Source organism: Poromitra crassiceps, assembly GCF_964638095.1.
Source record: "Poromitra crassiceps genome assembly, chromosome: 5".
Classification (NCBI taxonomy): domain Eukaryota; kingdom Metazoa; phylum Chordata; class Actinopteri; order Beryciformes; family Melamphaidae; genus Poromitra; species Poromitra crassiceps.
The window spans coordinates 40,909,426-40,935,675 of NC_139642.1; the positions used below are offsets into that span (position 1 = coordinate 40,909,426).

At 43.0% G+C, this 26,250-nt stretch overlaps 1 protein-coding gene across 1 annotated transcript in view; it reads left to right on the top strand.

Moving 5' to 3' along the window:
• Positions 1–941: 941 nt before the first annotated feature.
• LOC310776866 (1,4-alpha-glucan-branching enzyme-like) overlaps positions 942–26,250 on the top strand; it is a 105,265-nt gene continuing 79,956 nt past the window's right edge. Inside the window, exons 1-3 of the mRNA XM_083637069.1 lie at positions 942–1,072; positions 14,919–15,088; positions 22,704–22,819. Of these exons, the coding sequence (XP_083493195.1) occupies positions 975–1,072; positions 14,919–15,088; positions 22,704–22,819 (384 nt within the window). The 5' untranslated portion in view covers positions 942–974. The remainder of the gene's footprint in view (positions 1,073–14,918; positions 15,089–22,703; positions 22,820–26,250) is intronic.

Consider the following 26,250-nt stretch of genomic DNA (forward strand, 5'->3'; position numbering starts at 1 on the left):
AAAGGTGTGAATGGCCTGAAAATAATCACAGTCATACTTTAATACATTTCATATTGTAAAAATTCCATTCACCCACAGAATCTCAAAAATACACCACAGAAAATGTAAGATCTTGTATTGCCCAGACAAAACATTAAATTTGCTCAAATCAACGGTTGTTAGTATTTTGTGCTATTTCACTGTGGAATTCCTTATCCACTTTAATTGTAGCTAAGGCCATTAGCACATTTATGTAAAAAATGTTACAAGATATTTGATCATGAGATAAGATCGAATGCATTTTTGTGTGTAATTTAACTTGTTTTATATTGTTGTAGCCTACAGTAGCTATCCATGTGGTATTTCATCCACACGTTTGTTTGAGCTTAACATTTATGTACTGAACAAAAGTGACTTATCTTCTTAATTTCTGCTTAAATATCTTCCATTCTGATGTTAGTGTATCTGGATTTAAAGTTTGTGCATATTTTGGATGTAAATTGTGTTTTAGTGTGACGAATATAACTAATCATCACTCTTGTGCACAGGGGATCCTTATCGACAATAAACAATAAACAGTGCTCTAAAGTCACTGTAGGCTAATAGTATAAACTCACTAAAGAGCACCACAGACATATCCCAGCCAGTGATTTTCCATCAATGTTTCACAACAGCCTACAAAGCTACACATCTGCCTACAAGTCCTACTCATCCTTCCTCTGACGCTCCAGATGCTTCCTCCTCTGCTGTCATCTTAAAGTTACAATGTATTGCTATCACAGGCAGCGCTGGCTGCACGACTCTCTTTCATCTCCCTTCACTAAACGTGACCGCAGCACATTGTGAATGGGACGGGCTTGGCAGAAAGGAGCCTGATTCGCTGCTGTCTGCGGATACTTGCACGAATAGCCTCTCTGTTCATGTCATTGTTGTCACTGCATCATAGCATCCAGGCAGCAGCAGTCGGTGCTCGATTGGTTTCGACTGAAGAAACCATGGCAGAACCAGAGGATAATGTTACAATTCCTGAGCTCAACTGCCTTCTCCAAATGGACCCCTATCTCAAACCGTACGAGAAGGACTTCAAGAGGAGGTAAAATAAGGCTCAAACGGCGGTTTTATGCACCGCTCGCCGCCAAAAGTAAATCCACGGTTTCGTGAATAAAAGGCAGGCTTACGCTGGCATTCACATCTTTTGGTAAAAATACACAACACAGATAAAACCCGGTGTTTAGGACACATCACGAAGTCACGTTGTGTGTTCAGGCTTGACATTTTGTGTAAGTTAGAGACGTCTGACGAGCTGCGTTTGCAACGGGCATGGGTATCCCCCGTTCGCAGCCTTCTGAATAACAAGCTGTGGTCAAAATAGAGAATTTTCAGTCTATGGAAGATAAATGAACAGCTACCAGAACGAAGTCGTTTAATAACGTTATGTCACAAGCGGTCACAAGTTATCGAAGAAGACAAGCCGTCACTCGACTTCCTGACAGTTCAAGAGGAGGCGTGCGTTTGCGTCAGGTGACGCCCACGTTGAAAGATGAGGTGGTGCTGGAGAGTGGAGCGTGCAGCCAGGATTTGTCTCACATTCTCGCCTAGCGACCATCACGGCGGCCAGTTCCTATGGATGCATCATAAGGGGGGGGGATCTATCAAAATAGGATTAAACTCGAGTTGCACATAAATTGACCCCCCACACACACACTCCGATCTGGCCAGTGGGCACCCCCTAGCCCTTTCCAGAACGCTGTAGCCTATATTCAGATCATCCGACCTGAATCCAGCCTCCTTTCCCAGAAACGCAGTCTGGGTTTACAATTATCGCTCAGCCACAAGAGGGCGTCCAAGATGTATTTTACAAGTGTCGCGCCAAAATATCAAACTCAGCCAGTTACCGGACAGTCTTGCATGCTTGCGTGCTCGGGAATTGAAAGTCAGCGAGGCTGATAAACATTTTTAATTATTTTCTAAATACGTGTCGACCGGGGTCGATTCATTCTAAACCACAGTTCAAGCCTGCGTCGCGGCACAGTCGACGCCGGCGCCATCTTGAAGTGTTGTTTGAGAAAGGATCGACCCCGGTTGACACGTTCATGAAAAATAATTAAAAATGTTTATCGCCTCGCTGATTTTCAATAGCCTACCCGAGCGCACATGACTGCAAGACTGTCCGGTAACTGTGGCTGAGTTTGAAATTTCGGTGCGACACTTGTAAAGTATATCTTGGACGACCTCTTTGTGGCTTGTAGCTCCGTTGGAACTCTTTCGGCTATGCTACCCTAGAAAGAGTTCCGTCTCCCTATATAGACCAAATCACCGTGACGTCACCATGTAAACAACATTTACTTCCGGGTACCACTTCGGGATGGCGCCAGGTTTAAATTTGCAAACTCGTTGTTTTCGGCCGACTACTTTCAATTTAAATGTTCAAACGGTTGGTAAACATGCTTGTCCGACGTCTCTAGGCTTTCTTCTGTGTTTGTTTCATGTAGTGTTAGCTAGCTAATAACGTTTGTTTACAACTGTCAAACTCGCAGTTTTTTTGCAGACTCGTTAACGTACACGTTACGTTACAGACAGAGGCTACTGACGCCTCTCGGATACAGCTCGGAACCCGGATGTTGTAGCTGTAGTAAGCCTGTGCTGCCGAATCCAGAGTTCTCTTTGCTCATGTTTGCCCTTTGCAGAGGGAATTTAGAATAATCCAAATCTTGACCCGCTCTTTATGGTCACTGGACACCCAACAACACAACACGAACGAACCATTTTTGTCTTCTTTGTCTGTTTTTGTCTTCAACACGTCAGTTTGTGCGGAGGTAACCGGAACCAGGGGTAACCGGAAGTAAATGTAAACATCCTCGCTGATTTGGTCTATAGACTTGCATGCGACTTTTGCTCCCAAGCTGTCTAAATCAGCAATACGGACGTATTTACAAGTGCCACAGAAACATTTCAATGCCACATATTTGAGAAGAAGGGTTCATAGCTTCTCAACGTCGGGGTTAGAATCAACGCTGCTCATAAATGCCTCTTTTCATCCGAAGTGATATTATTTTTTACCGAGCTTTCGACCAGAGTGGCGCTGTTGAGCGCCGTGACGGCTGGGCTCTAACCCGGAAAAAATAATAACACACGACATCGGCACCAAGACTTCTGCTTCCGTCATTGTTTACAGTCTGAAGACGTCTATATTATGCAGTTATTTATCTGAAATGTCGTCTGGACCTAAAACACCTACAAAACGTATCGATCAATCAACTCCAACTAAATTTTTGCGTCAATCGGACTGTTTACAATGACCGGTCCATGGCGCACAGAAGCGGAAGTCTTGGCGTGAATGTCCACACTACATCGGAAACCCAAAAATATATGCCGTCTGTCCCACAGTCTTGTCTTGTCTTGTCCTAGAGTCTAATGAGTTGTCTCCACTCATTAGACTCTGGGTGCCAGATTGTGTGAAAGGCTCGGCACATTAAAATAGCTCCTAAGACATTAATTGACTTGATTTTTCTGGTTTAGCCCTGATTTGGCCTGCCTACAAATGAATTATTGGCATGAAAATCTTAAACAGGAGACTTTTTTTTCTGTACGACTGGAACTAATGGTTTTGCAGCATGTGTGGGCTTGTGCATTTATTAATCTGGGTTCTTTCCAACCCATTTTTCAGCAGTTGCCAATGTTGGGATGGTATCAAACTGCACATACCTGTAGCTTAGAGAATGTTTTCAGAAGGCTGTGTCTGCATGCTGTATCTCTGCATTATGCTCTATTGATTCTTCCTCTGTTCATTCTAGTGATGCACAAACTAGGCTTTTCACACTAAAGGATCACAGAGGGAAGCAGTTTTGATATTTGGTTATGATGGCTCATTGGATGATGTCCAAGAGCTTCAGTTATGTTGTTACCCCTGTGTTATGTGGTGGTCAGTGAGAGTCACATGATCCAATAGGCCCAACAGATATTGTTTGGGCAGGGCTTGACAGGGCGAGTGCGCGTACATGCGAGTTTATTGCCTATGCTCGCGTTTGGTGAGAAGGGGGTCTGAGGCTGTCATCAGTGATGATGTCATGTGGTCCCTCGAACAATTGTGATGTCATCAGTGATGTGAAGTTGGGCAATTGTGCGCTGCGCATGCCAATAGAGCAGGTGAGGCCATGCAGTAGCTGAGCTAGGACCGCGCTAGGAATCGAGTGCCTAGTCTTATATTTGGCAAACTGTATAGGCATAAGATGTAGCCTACCTACCTATCATAATGTTTGAGAGCAGCATTCACGAAGTAAAATCCTGTATACTGTGATTATTTTAAACGTGACCACCCAGGGGAGGGAGACAAAACACTAACACTATCTAACTAAAACACTAAAGGTGCGTTCACACCGACCTATTAAAGTTTGTCGCTGGCGTCGAGTTTACATACAAAGTCAATGCAAATGAGCGATTGAGCGTATATTCGCCTGGGAGAATAATCGCTGGGCGTCCGAGCGGCAGAGACAGAGCGATAGGGAGAAAATACGCTCGTCGCTCAAGATGAAATATTCCAACTCGAGCGAAAATACGCTGGCATCAGTCGCTCGCTGTTCAACGCTGATTGGCTGCCGTGTGAGAGTGAGTCAAGGATCACTCTGGCTTGGATTTATTGTGTGGCAACAAACCGCATTGACAGGCTGACAGCTGACATGAAGTGAAGTCTGTACTACCGGTATGCAGCTCGCATTAGGAGCACGCTGATAGGCTTTAGCTTGTAAACAATGACGGTGGCTCGTAGTGGACAAACAGCATGACATTGCGTAACGTTATATCCCCCACATGTCCGTCATTTCGTGTGCCTGTTGATGAGCGATTTAAACAGAGCGACAGAGCGATTCCAAAGGGTTGACTTGAGCGACAGAGCGAAAAATAAATATCTCGGTGTGAACACAGCTTAAGTTTAACAATAATTAGCTTGAACACCAGTTTTGCTAATTAGTCAGTTCAACAGCCCTTACGCTTCATTCACACAGACAACCTACGCCTTGCCTTGCCTCAACCCACGCCTACGCCGAGCTGGGCGTGAACCTGTTACACGCTTTTGTGATCACACCGCACGCCTTTTGCACGCCGAACCTGGAGCCGAGTCACAAGCGCCTCTCCTCTCTCCCGACTGTATATTTTCACGTGTTGTCCAGAATTGTCATGGGTAGCCTCTAGGTAAAATAAATCGGATATATTTAATGTTATATTGATGCTGGATATGTATAGTCTGACTATAGTCGGACATTTTAGAGAGGTGATCTTGCAAGAATATGTGCTGGCAGCCTGGCACAACAACATTGTCCATCTTGCTTCTTCGGTCGCTATTCTCTCTCATGAAGATTTGTTTGCCGACGGGGAGAAAGCCCCACGTGATAGCCACCCGTCAATCTCTCTGTCTCTCTGCTCAACATGTTGTAGTAACTCCATTTTATTTTGAAATTCAGTTGACTTTTCCATTTCCGACGGATATTGTGCGTTTTTCTTTCATGGCTTGACAGAAGAAGTCTGCCTGCACGCGCCTTGTCGGCTTCAAAATAGAACTCACGCCTATTCGATAAAATCGGCAAGGCATAGGCAAGGCGTGGGTACACGCAGGGTTCACGCTCAGGCGCCCGGTGTACACAGCCTCGTTGACTAAAACGGACGCCTATTAAAAAGCGTGGGTAAAGGCAAGGCATAGGCAAGGCTTGGGTCGTCGGTGTGAAACCAGCCTTAAGCCTATTTATTCTGTCACTCTTATCACCCAGAGGATGCTGGGTGATAATTTACAGTGCAATGAATATTAGCTTATTGTGAGCAGCAACATGTTTAAGCACAAGCCTCCTGTATAGCACCTATTAGTAAGTGAATCAATACTGCAGAGACACCTAAAAAGAACCTACTGGTGTCTAGTGGTGAATGCACAGACCATTGGTCTTCACCCTAGTTCCTCATTGCGCGGCTCGCGAGACGCTGGCGGCTCTCGAAGCTTTAGTTGGCGGCTCTAAGAAATTGAAAAAAAAAAAAAAAATCTGCTCACCCCAAAATTTCAATTAACCTTTATGGCACATTATAACAATACAACAATACTGGTGTTGACAGTAATAGAAGGTGCCAAATCATTAAAAACAAGCATTTTGCTTTTAGGAGTATTGTGCCAACGTGCAGCGCTGTTCCAAAACGTGTCAACGTGTGTCGTTGCCTGGGAAACACACATCCCATAATACAACTGTTCGCATTGCATCCCATAATAGTATGATGATACTTGGGATGCCATTGCGAACATAGATGTGAACAGGTTAGCTAAACTTTAGCGTCGCCAGCGACGGCCCCCACCGTTGCGGTCGGGGTACGTTTCGAAATCCCTCCAGGCCTGAAAGATTTTCTAGGGGAAACTGGTATATATATGTGTGTGTGTGTGTGTGTGTGTGAGTGTGGAAAACAATAAAACACAAAAAAAAGTAGGCAGATGTGCTTGGTTGGGGTGGCTTTTGGTGTTTTGCGATAAAAGTGGCTCTCCTATTGAATTTGTCCTGCCAGTGCGGCTCTCATCGAAGAAATAGTGAGGATCACTGGTCTACACTAATCTTAAAAAGTAAATAAAGTGTTGTTGAAAGTCATTAGACTGTGGAGTCTCACTTTGTTTTGTGACTTGCCACATCAGCACATGCTTATGTCATTCATTTATTTTTGGTCCATGTGTCTTTTCTTTTTAATGCCGATATCTGGTCTTAACCTGATACACTTAAAAGAAAGGGTACACTTGAAATGTGATGTATAATTAAATAGTAACTAGCAAAACAAGACTATTAATGTCAATAAGGCAATGTTGACTATAATCGTTTATTTTTCGCTGCAGGATCCAATGAAATGATACTGTAGTGTGTAGTCTGATTTCTAAATACACTGTATTGTACTGTATGGTTGTTTGATCCGTTTTCATGACAGTCAGATCATGTCTCTAGTGGCAGGTACGAGACCACCTGCTTTGTATTTGAAGCATGCGAGCCGAGCAGCGCCGCAGCCTTGTGGCGAGATGAGCGTGTCAGCTCCATCCCAGACACAGCTTGGGATTGCTAGGCTTCACTGAGCCCTGGACGTGTCTCAAACACCTGGCCCACTGATGAAAGTGACGCATACATTATTTTACATATAGCAACACTGCTGTGTGAAGGTTAACTCTTGATTGGCCCCTGGTGTTGGAAGCCCCCCAGAGACCAAACACACTATCAGGAACACCGGCAGAGGAATCAAGCGCTTTCTCAGGCTGCGGTGTCACGCTGAGTCCTAAGACTTGCCGAGCAGAATTCAGCCGGCTTATCAGAAAGAGACCTATGACCACCACGCAGAGTGATGCTTTAGATTTCACCACCATGTCATGGCTCAAGGCTGCACACGTCTCTCTCGCTTTGTTGATCTTTGGTTGAGAGCAAATACATTCCGGTAATTTTGTGTGTTTTTGTGTGTGTGTGTGTGTGTGTGTGTGTGTGTGTGTCATTTCCTCATTCCAATTATTTGTTCCCCTGGTTGACAGTCAAACTGGTTGCGTTATTTTCCAGAGTAGGCTGTTATTTCTGTTAATTGATGGTGAAAACAACCATCAATGCTACGTGCATTTCACAAGCCCAGTGAGCAGCACTCTGTCCGACACCGACATGATTCATTATTTTGGCCTTCCTGTTGCCTAACTCTGCTAAGATCTTGCAGCTTTTGGCACCATGTACAGTATCTCCGAAATTGAATCACATGAAAGCAGGGATCACTGGGATTACTGCTTGTTATCGCAACAGTTTTTGCAAAGATTTGAAAACTAATTTCAGGTAAAATCTAGGTGTCAGGTGGCAGGTGTTGTTCACTGTGATTACGCTTATGGTGATGCAACACTGTATGTGTGAGGCGCAGCTGAGTGTTGACTTAGATGTGATGATTACCGATGCATGCATTGCTGACTGAAAAGTAATATACCAGAATTAAAAATTAAACTATTTCCTTGGATACCACCTTTGGCACAGCGACCAGTATGGCAAGCTGTGCTTAATTATTGAGATGGCTGGAACACATCTCACTTCGCTTCATGTACAGTAGTATCTCTTAATTAAAATAGCTGCGTGCGTGCAGCCACGTTTGTTTTTCCTGTCACCTTGCTGGAGGTTCATCAAAGGCAATTAATTAAATCAACAAGACATTTTAGCCTCCACCATCACCAATCAACCTCTCTGATTGTGTTCAGGTACTGTGCTTTTCCTCTTTGACCCATTAATAAGGCTGCACAATTAATCGTATTTTCATCGTCATCGCAATATGAACATGCACAATAAACACATCGCAAAGACTGCCTGAAACGCAATGAATAACAAAAGTGGTTTTATTTGCATGCGTCATGCATTCCCACTCAGCATCTGATCATTTTGTCTTGTGTTGTAAATCCAGCGTACACCTTTCCCTTGCTCCGCCCCTCTGCCAAAGCCCAAACACGCTTTGTGTAGTTTCAGCTAGAGTCATTGTGTATTTCATTTCTTTATTCAGTGGGCATAGGCTATTATTGGGGTCTATGTTAGCATTATTAAAGCAGAAAGACATAGGAAGTTGGAACTGTATAGCTAATATGCATACTTTAATATCTGTTTATAGCAAGTCGTCTCGTCATCGCTATATTGAACAATGTTATCGCACATCGCAGATTTTCCTCATATCGTGCAGGCCTACTCATTAATGTACTTTAGTCAAATGGGGATATTGAGAACATGATTTGAAAGTGACTTTGCCGCTGGGTTGTAGAGCCCCTTCAGGCCAGCTGAGATCAGTCTGATGGGCTGGTCCTCACCCCCCTGTGCTCGCTCTGAAGAGAAACGCCACCTCAGCTGTCACCGCCAGTCTTACACAACACAGCAGACCTGCACAGTCCTTCTAAATTTAGATGCCCATTATCTAACAGTGCCTATGTGGACTCGTTTCAGAGTTCTCCCTCTCAATGGCGAGCTTTGTACCAAGTGAAGTGGATTATATTGATTTTTGAAGTGATATTAAAACCTAGCCGGAGGTAACACGGTGGCGCGAACCTGCGACCGCCGTTTTGGTAGGCAGGGATTCTACCGCTACACTACCCGGACGCCCATCAACTATCTTTTTATAATCGATTGATCATTTAGACTGAGTAATTTGTTTTACGAAAAAGACAACAGTAAACTGATTATCTTTGGCTTGTTGACTGTTGGTCAGGACAAAAGAAGAGATGTGAGAATATCATTTTGGGCTTTGGGGAAAAAGTGATCGACCTTTATTTATAGACCAAAGGACTAATTGATTAGTCGAGGAAATAATCGACAGATTAATCTATAATGAAAAAATAATTGCTAGTTGCATCCCTACTCTGTCCCTTCCAAACAGTTAATCTATCCATATACCTCGTTATTTCTCATGTGCGGTGCCCCTATTCTTCTTCATCACCATAGACAGTTTTAGTGGCTCACTCTTGAAAAGTTTGAAGGTATAGTAATTGATCTGGAAGCTGATATCTGCCAGTTTGACAATACAGTGTCTTTGCTGTTGGCCTACAGTAGGAGCCATTCAGCCTAATGTGTGCAACACTATCTTAAAGGATCATATCTCAACTGTGGCTTATGACAGTTTAATCAATATCTTTGAAGATGAAGAACAGTTTCCAGAACCAAGGCATTAGAGGACCCAGACTGTAATCTGTGGCTGTCATCTGTAATCTGATGCTGCTATATTGACACTAAATTGGGGGCAGGGCAGGACAAAAGCCTTCTTTAATTTCTGGGAACAGGGATTAACAGTATTTCTATTTCCTCGATGTAAAATGAAGTTTCTTAGGACACAGAAACACATTTGAAAAGCTGAAATTCTGTGTTATGTTCCATTAAGAAGGCAAGTGTTGATCGATCTCTCTCCTCTTTCAGAAAATGCAGGCAAATACAAGCTGTGTAATTGATATCTGAGTTAATCTATAAACCAAAAGTTGTATTTGTTCTGTGCTAATTATTAGAATCCCAAAACAACATAATCTAATACATCACTTTTATCTATGATTACTGACACAGCCTCCATGCTGTCTACTCTAAATGCCACATCTCAACAAGTCATGTATCATAGAAAATACCAACTTTCTCAGTCTTTGTTGTGTCATTCTGAATGTATGCTTCACTTGTAATTAGGACATTTCAGCGCATTTGTTTGAGGAATTGTTGCTCCTCAAATCCAAATTCAACCTCTCCATATTAGGCTCTGACTGATTATGATATGATTGTGACTGATTATGTATTTTCCCCAAAGTTAGGTCATGGACAAGATACAGTAGATAATCATCAACATGAGATCAAGTAAATTATTACTAACCCGAGATTGATAATTTCTCCTACTTCATATTTATTATTTTTGCTAGCCTTTATTAGGAAACATGCATTTTGTATAGAAAACACAAAACATTGCTTTAGTATTGTTTTTCTTGAGGAAATCTTTGAATCAAAACTTCCGATGATTCGACTAAAGAAGAGATTCAGTGGCACGACTGGGGGAAAAAGGAGGAGACTTTTAAAAAATATTTTCATGGCTAAATTTGGCCCGTGGACATCATATGCAGCCCTGCGCCGGATAATTTGCTTTGTAGTAGCGTGACGATTTATTAATTTACAAAATGAGATGTGGTATAGAGCGATAGGGCAGCAGCTTCAGGGTTAAGGAGAGGAAGAGTGACAACCTCATCAAAAGACAATTTGTAGCTAAGGGCATCTTGGACAAAGAGGATGCTGGCAGATAGTTTCCGTCTGATTATCGATAATAAGCAAGTACGTAAATCTAAGTTTTAATTTTGCATATCAAAATGCAAGTTTAGTAATAATGACGTCCTATGAAATCAATTGTTTCTTCGTAGGCACTTGGGAGGTGTGTGTGGTCTGATGATCTCATCGTCTGCTGTAATCACTAGTGCGACCAGACAGAGTGCAGTATTATGCAGAGAATATTGCATCCACATCTTGCCCAGCTATTCCCCCAAGTCCGGCTGCACAGAAGCTCATTCGTTACCATCACAGTCATGACTTTCATGCCTATTAATACTGAGGCAGTGAAGATGTGGCCGTAAGTGAGTCCTCCTTTTGTCCTTCCTCTCACAATATCCCTGAAATGGTGACGGAGTGGCAAAGTGGGCACGTGGCATCTTTGGTTGGACTTTAAAAGTGTACATTTGCCAAGCGCTGTCTGCCTGTATCCACTGTCGCCGACACGGGGAGCAGCTGCTGAGAGATCACGCTGTTACTCCAGCCCATCATCACTAGCCCCAGGGCATTCGCAGGCCAGTCTGAGCTTGGCTTCAGGGCTGGAGGAGAGAGAGTGCACTTAACTCAGCTGGCTGAGAGAGGCTCGCTATACCAGGGGGAATGTGATATGGACACCAGCTGGCTGCAGGAACTTAAGTGAGATAAATTGCAAAGTAGTTAGTCTCTCCTCCCCAAATTGAAAGTAACAGACAAGAGGTTTATTGCGCCAGTAGTCACATTCTTGAGGGAATGAGCCAGTGTTTGGATACTCGGGTCGGACCTGAAAAAGATAAAGGGCATGTAAAAATGAAGAGGCCATTATGTGTTGCAAGTTGCAACGACTCAAGAAAAGTGTTGTAAACCTGCACAATATGTGCAAACAATAGAACATTTTCATAAGGCTAGTGAATGTGCATAAGCTTATTACAACTAAATTAGACTTGATCCAGGCAGCTTCACTCAAATACTGTAGATCTGTGCTATTGATTTTTACAACCACCAAGTTGGCTGGGAGGTCATGGTTTCACCCCTGTCTGTCTGTCTGTCTATCTGTCTGTCTGTCTGTCTGTCTGTCTGTCTGTCTGTCTGTCTGTCTGTGTGTGTGTGTGTGTCTCTGTCTGTCTGTCTGTCTGTCTGTCTGTCTGTCTGTCTGTCTGTCTGTGTGTCTGTCTGTCTGTCTGTCTGTCTGCGTGTCAGTGTGTGTGTCTGCAGGATATCTCAATTAAGAACGGATTTGCACAAAAAATGTGCTGATTAACTTTCCATGCCCACTGGCCAAAATGGGGCGTGGCCAATCACAAAAAGGCACCTAACTTCCAAACGGATTCCGCAGTTCCAGCAAACTTTGTAGAAAGGTTGGTGGAGGTATGCACTATGCACTGCCACTGACTCTACCAAGTGCCCTCTAGTTAGTACTGTGAATGTGCCTTGCCGCAGGTAATGCAGTCACACACTGGGAACTTCATGACACAGCTGGATTCGATTTATTATATCCAAGATCAGAGACGCCTCCACTATAACCCCCCAATCATTCTAGGTTGTTCCCACTCCTCTATTAAAGGAAAACACTTGAACATTGTAAGGGGGGGAAAAAGCTATTTGTGATACACCTTGCATTTCTGGACCTTTTGTTTTGGTTTGGTGGTGTAGCTTTATTTGTCTTTGTCCCGCAGATAACTGGCCCAAATGTAGATAATGTGATGTCAGGTCAAGCTATTTCTAATGCAGCTACAGTGGAGTTTGATAACTGAAAATGTTTCAACTACCTATACTAATACATCTACAGTAAAATTCAGGTTTTGTTGTCAGAATCTCTGTAAAGAAAAGCTCCCGCACACTGTCTCACCTTCTTAGGAGAAAATGTATTGGATATTATATGTTTCGGTCACTAGGACCTTCATCAGTATTATGTCAGAATCTCAGAATCAAAGAGAAATGGCTTCTTTCTTTCTAGACTCACCGTTTTGCACAAATGTTTAACAATCATACGACGAGAAATTTTCGCCTCAATGTACCGGTACTCAAATGTGAGTACTGTAAGTGGCGCCACCCTAATTCTTCCCTCAATGCTCACTCTATTTCTCTCTCCACCTACACGTCAAACCCAGGGCTCAATGCAATACGTTCATGCCAGTTCTCTGGAGGTTGTTGAAAGGCATTCTGGGATATGTAATTCACTAACTGAAGTACAAGTAGACAAAGCAGGTTGAGGGGAAGTGAGTGAGCACACCAAAAAAGTAAATTATAACACAGATTGATGATATCAGGGCCGCCGCACCCTATACGCAGAGTACGCAGACTACGTAGGGCATCGTGTGACTGAGGGCACTGGTTTACTAGTGGTTTTATTACTTTATTCAGGGTTAAAGTGGGTGCATCTCATTGTAAAATTGGACTCGGCCCAAATTGGGCTTCAAACGGCCCAAATCTGGCTTCAACCGGCCCAAATCTGGCTTCAACTGGCCCAAATCTGGCTTCAACCGGCCCAAATCTGGCTTCAACTGGCCCAAATCTGGCTTCAACCGGCCCAAATCTGGCTTCAAACGGCCCAAATCGGGCTTCAAACAGCCCAAATTTTTCACCGCCGCCCTTCGGACGCCAGCACGCACGTCGGTCCGTATCGGCCTGGCCTGCTTGGTATCTAATGCCCGGCCTGAATTATGATCCCAGTCCGCCCCTGCTTGCATGTACAGTTTAACAATCGCTTGTTTGCTGACATGTACAGTAATTCTAACAATTGTTTGTTTGCCACATGTAATGTAATGTGAGATACACTAGTATTGTTCATAATTAATGATTTTGCAGTCTATCGTTTGACAGTTATTGAAAGTTTTGCGGGGGGGGGGGGGGGCACCACAAAACAATTACGCTTAGGGCACCCAAATGGCCAGCAGCGGCCCTGGATGATATACTGTATGACAGTGAGTGTATGAGGCCATTTACACCTGGCATTAACATGCGTTTTCTGCCATCAGATTGCAATCCGATTGTATTTTATCACTTCAGCCTGATTCCATTTACACCTGGCACTAACATGCGTTTTGGGTGAACAGATTGCAATCCGATTGCTCTCCAGCTCGAACATCATCACGCGCGCGCCCCCTGAACGTGTGCATGCATGTTTGCATACATGCACAGGGAAATAGAGGTTATTGTTAAGCTCAAATGCACAGTGAACGTCCCCTTCACCTGGACAAAACGATGGCCGATCACGCAGCACTGCATCTATTTCTTTATAAAAAAGGACACGTTGCTCTGCCCCTGCCACTTTTCTTGTTCTTGTCCTTGGCCTGTCTGTAAGCCGTGTTTCCATTACTAAATATCGCAATAAAAATCGGGTAATGCAAACACGTAAATTTCGAAAAACCTCCCAAATATTGCAAAAAGCTTTTGCGCTCTCATGAGGTAGTTTTTCAGACGTGTCGATATAGCAGTTTTCTCTGTAGGTTCTTCTCCCATGGAGCTGGGAGACTCACTGGGTCCGAGACACACACACATACATACGTTTTCCGTGCATGTCATTGGCTGTAACCACCTGTGTTGCGTTCAGGTAACATCCTAAATTACAATGTTATACAATTGAGAGCATAATTTCTCTTTTATATCAACACTTCTCCTTTGGAAAAGGAGCGGAAAATGAAAGGAAAATGAGGGAGAAAGGGTTCGATAAGCCGTGGCAAAACCTCCGCAGCAAAACTTTGAAGCAACGCTACCTAGCAGAAAGAGAGTGTTGTGCAAAAGCGGAGCGGGGGGGGGGGGAGAAAGAGAATTTTTAGCCGGTCCATGCCATGGTGACAGGCTGCCTGTGTGTGTGCGCATTTGACACAGCGGCGAGATGAGGGCACACACCGGTGCGGTGTATTTCCGTATGGTAGTTGCTGAATGCGTTTTGAGAGGACGCATTGCATTTACACTTGTGTTAAATGTTGTCATAATGCGTCCCTGACCACCTCCGGAGGTGGTTTGCCCGATCAGATTGCAATCCTTCTTCAATGCGTTTTGGGGGTGTTTACACCTGTACTTTCAAGTGATAAAATACAATCGGATTGCAATCTGATGGCAGAAAACGCATGTTAATGCCAGGTGTAAATGGCCTCTATGTATCCAACAGTCAAGAGTATCACAGTGGATTTTCCCTTCCTTCCTTCCTGTGTGTTTCCCTCTGGTTTGAAGGTATGGGCTGCTGGAAAAGCAGCTCCATCTGCTCCAGGAGACAGAGGGAGGCTTTGACGAGTTCACTCGCAGCTACAGGAGCCATGGCGTGCAGCGACAGCCTGACCACAGCCTGATCTTCACTGAGTGGGCCCCAGCCTCAGAGGCCCTCTTCCTCACCGGGGACTTCAGTAAGTAGTGTGTTAACCTCTTCCTCACCGGGGACTTCAGTAAGTAGTGTGTTAACCTCTTCCTCACCGGGGACTTCAGTAAGTAGTGTGTTAACCTCTTCCTCACCGGGGACTTCAGTAAGTAGTGTGTTAACCTCTTCCTCACCGGGGACTTCAGTAAGTAGTGTGTTAACCTCTTCCTCACCGGGGACTTCAGTAAGTAGTGTGTTAACCTCTTCCTCACCGGAGACTTCAGTAAGTAGTGTGTGGAGACTTCAGTAAGTAGTGTGTTAACCTCTTCCTCACCGGGGACTTCAGTAAGTAGTGTGTTAACCTCTTCCTCACCGGAGACTTCAGTAAGTAGTGTGTTAACCTCTTCCTCACCGGGGACTTCAGTAAGTAGTGTGTTAACCTCTTCCTCACCGGGGACTTCAGTAAGTAGTGTGTTAACCTCTTCCTCACCGGAGACTTCAGTAAGTAGTGTGTGGAGACTTCAGTAAGTAGTGTGTTAACCTCTTCCTCACCGGGGACTTCAGTAAGTAGTGTGTTAACCTCTTCCTCACCGGGGACTTCAGTAAGTAGTGTGTTAACCTCTTCCTCACCGGGGACTTCAGTAAGTAGTGTGTTAACCTCTTCCTCACCGGGGACTTCAGTAAGTAGTGTGTTAACCTCTTCCTCACCGGGGACTTCAGTAAGTAGTGTGTTAACCTCTTCCTCACCGGGGACTTCAGTAAGTAGTGTGTTAACCTCTTCCTCACCGGGGACTTCAGTAAGTAGTGTGTTAACCTCTTCCTCACCGGAGACTTCAGTAAGTAGTGTGTGGAGACTTCAGTAAGTAGTGTGTTAACCTCTTCCTCACCGGGGACTTCAGTAAGTAGTGTGTTAACCTCTTCCTCACCGGGGACTTCAGTAAGTAGTGTGTTAACCTCTTCCTCACCGGGGACTTCAGTAAGTAGTGTGTTAACCTCTTCCTCACCGGAGACTTCAGTAAGTAGTGTGTTAACCTCTTCCTCACCGGAGACTTCAGTAAGTAGTGTGTGGAGACTTCAGTAAGTAGTGTGTTAACCTCTTCCTCACCGGAGACTTCAGTAAGTAGTGTGTTAACCTCTTCCTCACCGGGGACTTCAGTAAGTAGTGTGTTAACCGCCCGAGGAGAGCGGTGACCTTCTGAGCAACATGTCAGTGCAATGCCTAGGTTGCGTCCCCAAAGGTTACTCTGAGCTGAGAGCTCTGTTATCCACAGAAAGCTCTATTCCACAACATGTGACGTATCTATTATCCACAGAAAGCTCTATTCCACAACATGTGATGTATCTATTATCTACAGAGAGCTCTATTCCACAACATGTGATGTATCTATTATCTACAGAGAGCTCTATTCCACACCATGTGATCTATCTATTATCTACAGAGAGCTCTATTCCACAACATGTGATGTATCTATTATCTACAGAGAGCTCTATTCCACAACATGTGATGTATCTGTTATCTACTGAGCTCTATTCCACAACATGTGATGTAACTATTATCCACAGAGAGCTCTTTTCCACAACATGTGATGTAACTATTATCTACAGAGAGCTCTATTCCACAACATGTGATGTATCTATTATCTACAGAGAGCTCTATTCCACAACATGTGATGTATCTATTATCTACTGAGCTCTATTCCACAACATGTGATGTAACTATTATCCACAGAGAGCTCTTTTCCACAACATGTGATGTAACTATTATCTACAGAGAGCTCTATTCCACAACATGTGATGTATCTATTATCTACAGAGAGCTCTATTCCACAACATGTGATGTATCTATTATCTACAGAGAGCTCTATTCCACACCATGTGATGTATCTATTATCTACAGAGAGCTCTATTCCACAACATGTGATGTAACTATTATCTACAGAGAGCTCTATTCCACAACATGTGATGTAATTATTATCCACAGAGAGCTCTATTCCACAACATGTGATGTATCTATTATCCACAGAGAGCTCTATTCCACACCATGTGATGTATCTATTATCCACAGAAAGCTCTATTCCACACCATGTGATGTATCTATTATCCACAGAAAGCTCTATTCCACAACATGTGATGTATCTATTATCCATGATGTACTGTATCTATTATCCACACAGAGCTCTATTCCACAACATGTGATGTATCTATTATCCACAGAGAGCTCTATTCCACAACATGTGATGTATCTATTATCCACAGAGAGCTCTATTCCACAACATGTGATGTAACTATTATCACAGAGAGCTCTATTCCACAACATGTGATGTAATTATTATCCACAGAGAGCTCTATTCCACAACATGTGATGTATCTATTATCCACAGAGAGCTCTATTCCACACCATGTGATGTATCTATTATCCACAGAAAGCTCTATTCCACACCATGTGATGTATCTATTATCCACAGAGAGCTCTATTCCACAACATGTGATGTAACTATTATCCATGATGTACTGTATCTATTATCCACACAGAGCTCTATTCCACAACATGTGATGTATCTATTATCCACAGAGAGCTCTATTCCACAACATGTGATGTATCTATTATCTACAGAGAGCTCTATTCCACAACATGTGATGTATCTATTATCTACAGAGAGCTCTATTCCACAACATGTGATGTATCTATTATCCACAGAGAGCTCTATTCCACAACATGTGATGTATCTGTTATCTACAGAGAGCTCTATTCTACAACATGTGATGTATCTGTTATCTACAAAGAGCTCTATTCCACAACATGGGATGTATCTATTATCCACAAAGAGCTCTATTCCACAACATGTGATGTATCTATTATCTACAAAGAGCTCTATTCCACAACATGTGATGTATCTATTATCTACAAAGAGCTCTATTCCACAACATGTGATGTATCTATTATCCACAAAGAGCTCTATTCCACAACATGTGATGTATCTATTATCTACTGAGCTCTATTCCACAACATGTGATGTATCTATTATCTACTGAGCTCTATTCCACAACATGTGATGTATCTATTATCTACTGAGCTCTATTCCACAACATGTGATGTATCTATTATCTACAAAGAGCTCTATTCCACAACATGTGATGTATCTATTATCTACAAAGAGCTCTATTCCACAACATGTGATGTATCTATTATCCATGATGTATCTATTATCTACAGAGAGCTCTATTCCACAACATGTGATGTATCTGTTATCTACAGAGAGCTCTATTCCACAATATATGATGTATCTATTATCTACAGAGAGCTCTATTCCACAACATGTGATGTATCTGTTATCCACAGAGAGCTCTATTCCACAATATATATGATGTATCTATTATCTACAGAGAGCTCTATTCCACAACATGTGATGTACAGTATCTATTTTGGGTTGACGTTGCCTGAGTCACACATCGGGGAGTATCTTCAAAATTTAAAAGCCCCAGTTTTGTTGAAGTTCTTTTAGTTTGTCAACTATATGGACTGACGTTACCTACTACTGTTTAAAAAGTACCACAAATTATTATACTTTTGTGCTATCAGTATCAGTTCATTTTTAAGAGTAAAAGAGATGTCGCTGGATCTCTCAATTCTTAATTTGTGACATTATTCTGAAATTGGCAAACTTAATTGTCTATAGCACCATGGCACGATTGTCTATCGTGTGTTTTTGCAGAAACATATGGCGGCGTGATAGATGAAAGCGTGTTTCACTCTAATTCTTTAATAACGATCACATAATATGATAAATATATGATCAATCAACCTGACTAAAAAGGAAATAACACTTAGAAGAGACTTGATGTGAAATTACCTTCACTGCTGGGAGCAAAGGGGGGAAATAAATTCCAGTGCAAACAGAGGTTGCAAATCTTCATGCTGCATTAAATAAGATGTTTGACATTTCTGCTCGCTTGAACACAAAAGGGACCAAAATGGAGAAAAGTGGAGCGAACCACGGTACAAGACCATGGGTATCAGCCCTTTTGATCAACCAACCTGGGAGTAGGAAATATTGATTACGCAGGATAAACTTGCATACTGAGGGGCCTTCTTTTTGAATGTGGGCTGTTTGTTAATATTTTAGTAACTAGTTATTTCATCATCCCCCTGTAACGTTGTTGAGAGAGTGCAACCTTTGTGTTTGCACTGAAATCTTTGTTCCCTCTGGCCCCAACTTTGAAAGTAATTTTCACTAAATATGAGCTGTGGAAATGCAAGTAAATTTTTTTAGCATTATTAATTAACATGCTCCAGTTGGACTTCCTCTCATCTATACGAAAATTACACTTACAACCTTTCCTTTGCCTAATTTATCAATTCATAGAAATATTTTAGACATACTAGTAAAAAAGTTACTCAGTTAGTTGGAAAAAATAAATAATAAAATTAGGCTTTTAGAGGGAATTAAATAGAGAATACAGAGCTGTGAACACAAAAATGACAGCACAAGCACTTAGCTCTGTGCCATGGCCATTTTACACAGAAAACCTGCGGGTAACGATAAAGTGAAGCAAATGCTAATAAAATACCCTCAGATTGTCAATTTGTTTATTGTCCATATACATTTTTGTGCTAGTTAGTTCTGTCGCTGCCTTTCCACATTTCCCCTTTCCTTTTAGTTTTTAATTATCTTCGCAGGACCTTGGGCAGCAGCTCAATTCCAACATTCAATTCTGTGAGAGATTACATTTTGACACGGCTCAGTCATATTATTTGATTTTCAATTTCATAGCAAATGTAGAAACAGCCCAGCAGCCCTAGTCATGAATATGGTGCAGGTTGGATGCATAATGCACTGAGGACTTTAAGCAAAGGGAGATATACATAAATTGTGAAAAAATATGACTTGGCCTGCCTGTGAAAAGTGTTGGTGTGGTGCCCGGTCACTTCTGGTGCAACTCTGGTGATTCATTTTCTATCTCGCCATTGTTTTAGCTCATGAATGACAAGCAGCTACAGTATGGATTACTGCATAATAAACACAGCATGCCAAGATAGTCTTTTTTATAATGAATGATTTGTGCCTTAATATATCCCTGTCACTCAGCGACAACTGGTAGTGTGGTATCAGCAGGTTGTGAATGTAACGCCTATAAGATGATTAAACTTGTCGGTTTTTACACTGTGGTAAACGTACAGGATGCAAGGTAGCAGTGCAGAGTACAAGAATAATAGTCAAGAATTATGTAAGAGGGTCTAGAGAGGGAGGGAGAGACGTGTGTGAAGAAGTCAGAAAAATAGGGCCTCCGGGTAGTATAGCGGTAGATTCTACCAACACGAGGGTCGCGCCCCGTATTACGTCCGGCTTGGTCGATCGTCCATACAGGCACGATTGGCTGTGTCTGTGGGTAGGAAGCTGGATTAGGGGTACTGTATGTGTTCTGGTCGCTGCACTAGCGCCTCCTCTGGTCGGTCGGGGCGGAAGGGAACTGGTGGGAATAGCATGATCATCTCACGTGCTACGTCTTGCCGGTGAAGCTCCCCGCCGTCGGGTGAAAAGAAGCGGCGGGGCATGTGTCGGAGGAAGCATGGTGCTAGTCTACAGATCTCTTGGCAACAGAAAGCAAAGGATGGGTACTGTAGAAGATGTGGGAACATTGATTAAGAACAAACCCCTTAGAATCAGCCAAGACAAAAAGTACACCATTGTTTTAAGGAAGAATGCAAATGTTAAATATTTTACTTCCAATAAATAATTGAATAACAAAATAAAATGTCATTCTTCCACCATGTGATATAGTCCAGTTCTAGTAGCAGTATGAGTGGTGATTCTGGATTAGCAGCATACTAAGCTGCACGTGGTAACTTTGCACGTTGGTAGGTAATGGTAGGTAAGGGAGCCAGTCATTATTGGTAATCACAGAGGGGCCTGATCAGCCTGAAAGGGTTTATTTTCCAGTAATGGGTCACTGTACATTATCCCACTTATTACATGGCTACTTACTGAAGAAATCAATAATTTGACACAAAATATAACAACAATGATTTTATTGATTTGGAAATTATTTCATTGCTTCCGCCAAAGAAATAATCAGTTTCCTTATTGCCGGGGCTTTGCAGTTGACACACCTGCAAACAATTGAGCTGTTTCTAACAAAGATAACAATACATGTCTGAAAGTGGCTCAAGAGAGGTGTTTGGTACCTTGTCATTTTAACAGGCTGTTGCTAGCTAACTATTTTTGCCACAAGGTGTCGCAAATGAGCTGTTGTTAAATTGACTGGACTTCTTTGTGCGGATTTATATGACTGGACGTGGCCTCTGTGCATGGCACCGGACCGGTCTGTGCATGGTACCGGACCGGTCTGATATACCTAGCAGTGGTGTGTTATACAGAAATAACAGAACGCTGAATGCCGTGATTGACCAATCAGAATCGAGTATTCAACATGGCCATGTAATAACAAGTGGTAACTGTTTGAAAATGTTGAACTTTTAATAAACAGAAATCATGCAACATGACAGTCAACTGCCGACAGCAGGCTCATGTTTACCAACCTGGCCGGTCTGTGATGCTTTATACCAAAGGATACCAAACGGATGAGAGAAGCCAAAGATGAAACGTTGGTGAATCCATCTTTTTCTCGACAGAGCGCTCGCCCCCTGCTGTTCAGGAGACAGTTTCAAAAGAATTTCATTTGGGCAAATAGGACAAATCTACACGATCTCAATTGGGGGAGGAGAGAAATAGGAGAGAGACTTCTCTAGTGCAACCCCACGAGGCTGATAAAACGGGTGTATCAGTTGTGCAGTAGCAGGTGTGTGCTTTAAAGTCGAGGTGAACCCGTTCGTCACGTGCATCTGAGTCCGTTTCAGACTGAAAACAAATTGAGAGGCGGACCATATACGGTGTCGATTATTTGATTTGACAATTCTGAGGACTGGCTTTCGCATTGGCCAATCCTGGCGTGTTCCACCCCCAAATCGGGTGGGATTCAGCGTGTTGTGGGATCCACGGAGTACCAGGCAGCCAGGCTGCTAGCGAGCGGACAATCCGATGCATGGGTGCTGCCCGCCCGCCTGGAAACTCAGAGAGACGACCCCTGACAACCAGGGAGGCTGTCAGGCTCTGAGGCGCGCGCCATTATCGTTATAAATGTAAATAATATTCCTGGAATGCGTGTTTTAACGAGCCAGTTACATTTATTTGCATTCTGGGAGATTCTAGTTTTTGTTTTTTGTTCATGTTTCTAACAATTGGCCAAGTTAGTAGTTAGTTTATGGGATAGGAATTCTGCCAGATGACAGGCACTAGGCGCCATTTTCTCTTTCTTTTGGAAGAGAAAATGATCCTGAAATGAAGATTTGATTGACAGCTGCATGTCATGATATGATTGGTTGAAATGGGGTAGAAATTTGATAGTACTAGGTGACGTCAGCAAACTGTACATTACTGTTATCAATGAAATCTTGAAAAATGAACTTTTGAAAAAGTGTGAAAAAACGAAAGAAATTAGACTTGTGATTTTGTTTGCATACATTATTAAATAGGTGCACCCAGCGTATTTGAACTAAAAGAAAAGAAAAGTCATTTTTGGGTTCAGCTCGACTTTAACATGTTCTAATGTCTGTGAATGGGACGCAGCCAACTGGTGTTTAAAATTTGTTTTGTCTTCACTCATAGATGACTGGGACAAATTCTCCCACCGTTACACCCAGAAGGACTATGGCAAGTGGGAGCTGGTTCTGCCACCCAAACGCGATGGTTCTCCAGCTGTGGATCACAACACCAAACTCAAGGTACAGAACAGAACATCTTCACGGCTGTTTTTGTGTTCTCATAGGCGTCCCCCTCATTGCAGCGGCATGAGGGCTTGTCGCTGTCATGCGCCAGGGAGATGACCTCTCCTGTGTGGCGTCCTTATTATGATCCAACTGGAGGCCTGGTGTGTAGCTGTCGTCAACACGTCCGGCTCACAGCTCACAGAAGGCAGATAACTGTATGTACACGATCTGCACAGTGGAGGGAATACACTCCGGAAGAACCTATCCCACCAGCTTTTATTTGACCTCCGTCTGTGGCAGGTGTCTCTCAGGATATTGTGCGCTGTTGTTTCAGTGGAAAACACAGCGGGCAAAGATGATTGGTTTTTAGCTCTAGTAAATAATTCATCAGGGTTAAATGCAAAAGAAGCACCTTCCATTATGCATTGTCTCCCAAGCAAACGGCGAGGATGAGAAATAATCCTGAAATGAGATGCCAGGAGTGGAATGGATGGCATAGTGGCGCCACTCTCCTTGGGACCGGGTCATCATTGGCACACTCCTGTGCCCTGGACAGGCTGCCCAGTTCCAATTGTCAGCGGAGGTCAGTCTGAGGACGATAAGAAGCAGATGGAGACGCTGGCACCTGGCCTCTCCTTGCGCACCCCCGCTGCTTATGAATGGCTGTCTTGCTGTGAGCCCCACTTTAGAATGTGTTCCACAGCACTCCCTGGTGGAAGCACAAGCCCAGCTCCAATCACTCTCATGTAGAGCAGCTTGCCCTTCCATCCCCTTTGTCTGGAGCCCAATTTGTCTCTATAAACAAGCAATGTGCTTTTGCGGGTACTGGGGATGTTCATGATTAATCGACAATCGATTACCGGTAATCACTGTGAAAAATTGGATCGATCAAACATATTTTAACCCATTAATCAACAATGTGCTATTTTCTCATTTTAGTTGTTGAAGTCATTTAACACGACAAGGGCAAAAGACAAAAGCCAGGCCAAGCAGGCAAAAAGTCCAGTGTGGAATTACACCCAAAAAGACAACGGTATTCATTGTAAACATGGTAATACAGCACGTCTACAAGCACAATTTCAGCTAATGCAGGAAGTTTGGTTGGTGTAAAAACCCGCATTTTGCATTTCCTGTTTTGTATGTCAAAAGTTGTTTTTTTATATAATGATTAATCAATGAATTGATCGTTAACAGACCAATTAATCGATTAAGGAAATTGATTAAAATTGGCATCCCTAGTGGGTACAGTATTTGAGATTAAAAGATACAATCGACTCTTTCTGTTGTCATTATGCATGCAGATACAGATACAGAACAACAGAAGTGTATACTGCAGCATTACCTAAGCAGTCAAATGGTCAACTTTTTCATCCAAACGACACTAACCCTAACCCTTGCAAATTACCCATGCTACATCCGTTGTCTTAGTTGTTTTTCCAATCGACTCACTCTTTCAGCCTTCCCAGCGGTCCGATTTTTCTTTAATGTGCCTAATGCTAGGCACTACCACTCTGCCAAGCTTTATGCCAGTGCATTTATCCACATATCTTTTCATAATCTTATAAACTGTGAAGCATGTCATAAGGGAAGCCAGGCCTCCAACCCCCAGGTGGCCTGGGTATAATGAAAAAAGCCCAGAGGGGGGTCTGGCCAATGGCTCGCAGGCAGGCAGCATTGGACCAGTCATTACTTCACAACAGTAGCCATAATTAGTTGGGTTGTAATGGCCGTTTCTGCAGGGGACAAAACAGGGCGAACACATACTGTGGGCAGCACTACTGGATCGATTCTTGCCGGGGCTTTCCAACTCTCACGCTGGCTTCCTCTTTTCTTCTTTGATTGAAGGCAGGAAAGTAAGTTGTCAGTTAGTTTTCCAAACTATACTTATTTGATCCCCTTATTTGATCCCCGGGGACATCCGAAGTCGGTCCCCCGGCGCTGTACGAGAAAGCGACCACTGCTCCTGGCCTGCCCCCCGGAGGAAAGGACAAGGCCAGGATGGGTTAAATGCAGAGGACAAATTTCACCGGCCACCGTCAGCATGTGTGTGTTTGTGGCCCTCCGTGCATGTGTTGATGTGTAACCGTGTGACAATAAAGACGGGCTTGTCCGTCTAAAATCGTAAAATCGTTCCATCTCTGAATTAAAGACATAATAGATGAGCCGCATAGCTAATGAGACGCATAGCTAATGACTTAGATTTGGTATTTTCCTAAATTGCTCTCTGGCTCCAAGTCCTGTGCTAAATGTAGATGGGCCTGTGAGTGACTGTTACAAACCATTGGAGAAATTTCACCCCTCCACTAAAATTAAAACACAAAAACTGTGACATGAATGACAAATTGATTGAGATTTGCCAATACATGGACCAAATTACTCCCTCTCTCTTGTGGTCAGTAGATTTTTGTCCACTGCACCTATAGCTTGGCATGGGAGAGAGGGGAGCTGCGTGCTGCTGGGGGAGGCGTTTTGATGTCGCCGTGACATTGAAAAATGTCTGGTTGATTGCTTGAACAGTCTGCATCATTTTTTCTGTATAATGGATGGGAAGTAACAGCACGATTCTATGATGTAAGCAATTCACTCCTGCAAGATGTGCATAAATGCTGACACAAATTCACAATACACCTAGGCAGAGAAACATGCAGCAGACACAAAGGACCTTAGAGTACTGTTAGTGATTTGTGACCATGCCTCTTAAACTGGAATACTGTTATTTCTTGCTAATGTGTTTCCTATACTGCAATTATGTTCTAGTTTATACTGCACTTTTCCCATTTTGCAGTGGTTTAGACCAGAGGTTCTCAAATGTTTTTCAGCCAAGGACCCCTTACAAGATAGAAAATATACCGGGGACCCCCTCATTCTGATTTGTGATTTTGGCCTAAGCTTAATTGTTTCCACGGTAACGTGCTTGACTTTTAATTTGATAGGTTTGTTATTAGAATGTAATCCATGAACCATTTTAGATTTAAAGCATAAACTATTTTCGTTGAACTATGAAGATTTTGCAAAAAAAAAAATATATATTTTTGACCGAGGGAGGGAGTTCGTTCCACCATGTCGGTGCCAGGGACGAAAAAAGTCTCGAATGGGACGCACGACTATTGACTACATGTAGTGGTGGAGGGGCGAGGCATCCAGCACTAGTGAAGGGGTGAATGTAGGGAGCGGTGTGAGGGCTGGAATCTGACGGATGCATCAGATGAATATGCCATATCTTTTGGCCAAAAAGATATATATATAAAAAAAAGAGATATATATATATATTTTTTTTTATTACATTACATTTACGGTACATTACGTCATTTAGCAGACACTTTTGTTTTGTCCAAAGCGACTTACAATTTTACAATTTGTCAACAGTACAGAAAACCACTATGCAACACAATCAATGACAGCCAATATATTTTGATAGACTAGCACCATGTAGGAAGTAGTTTGAG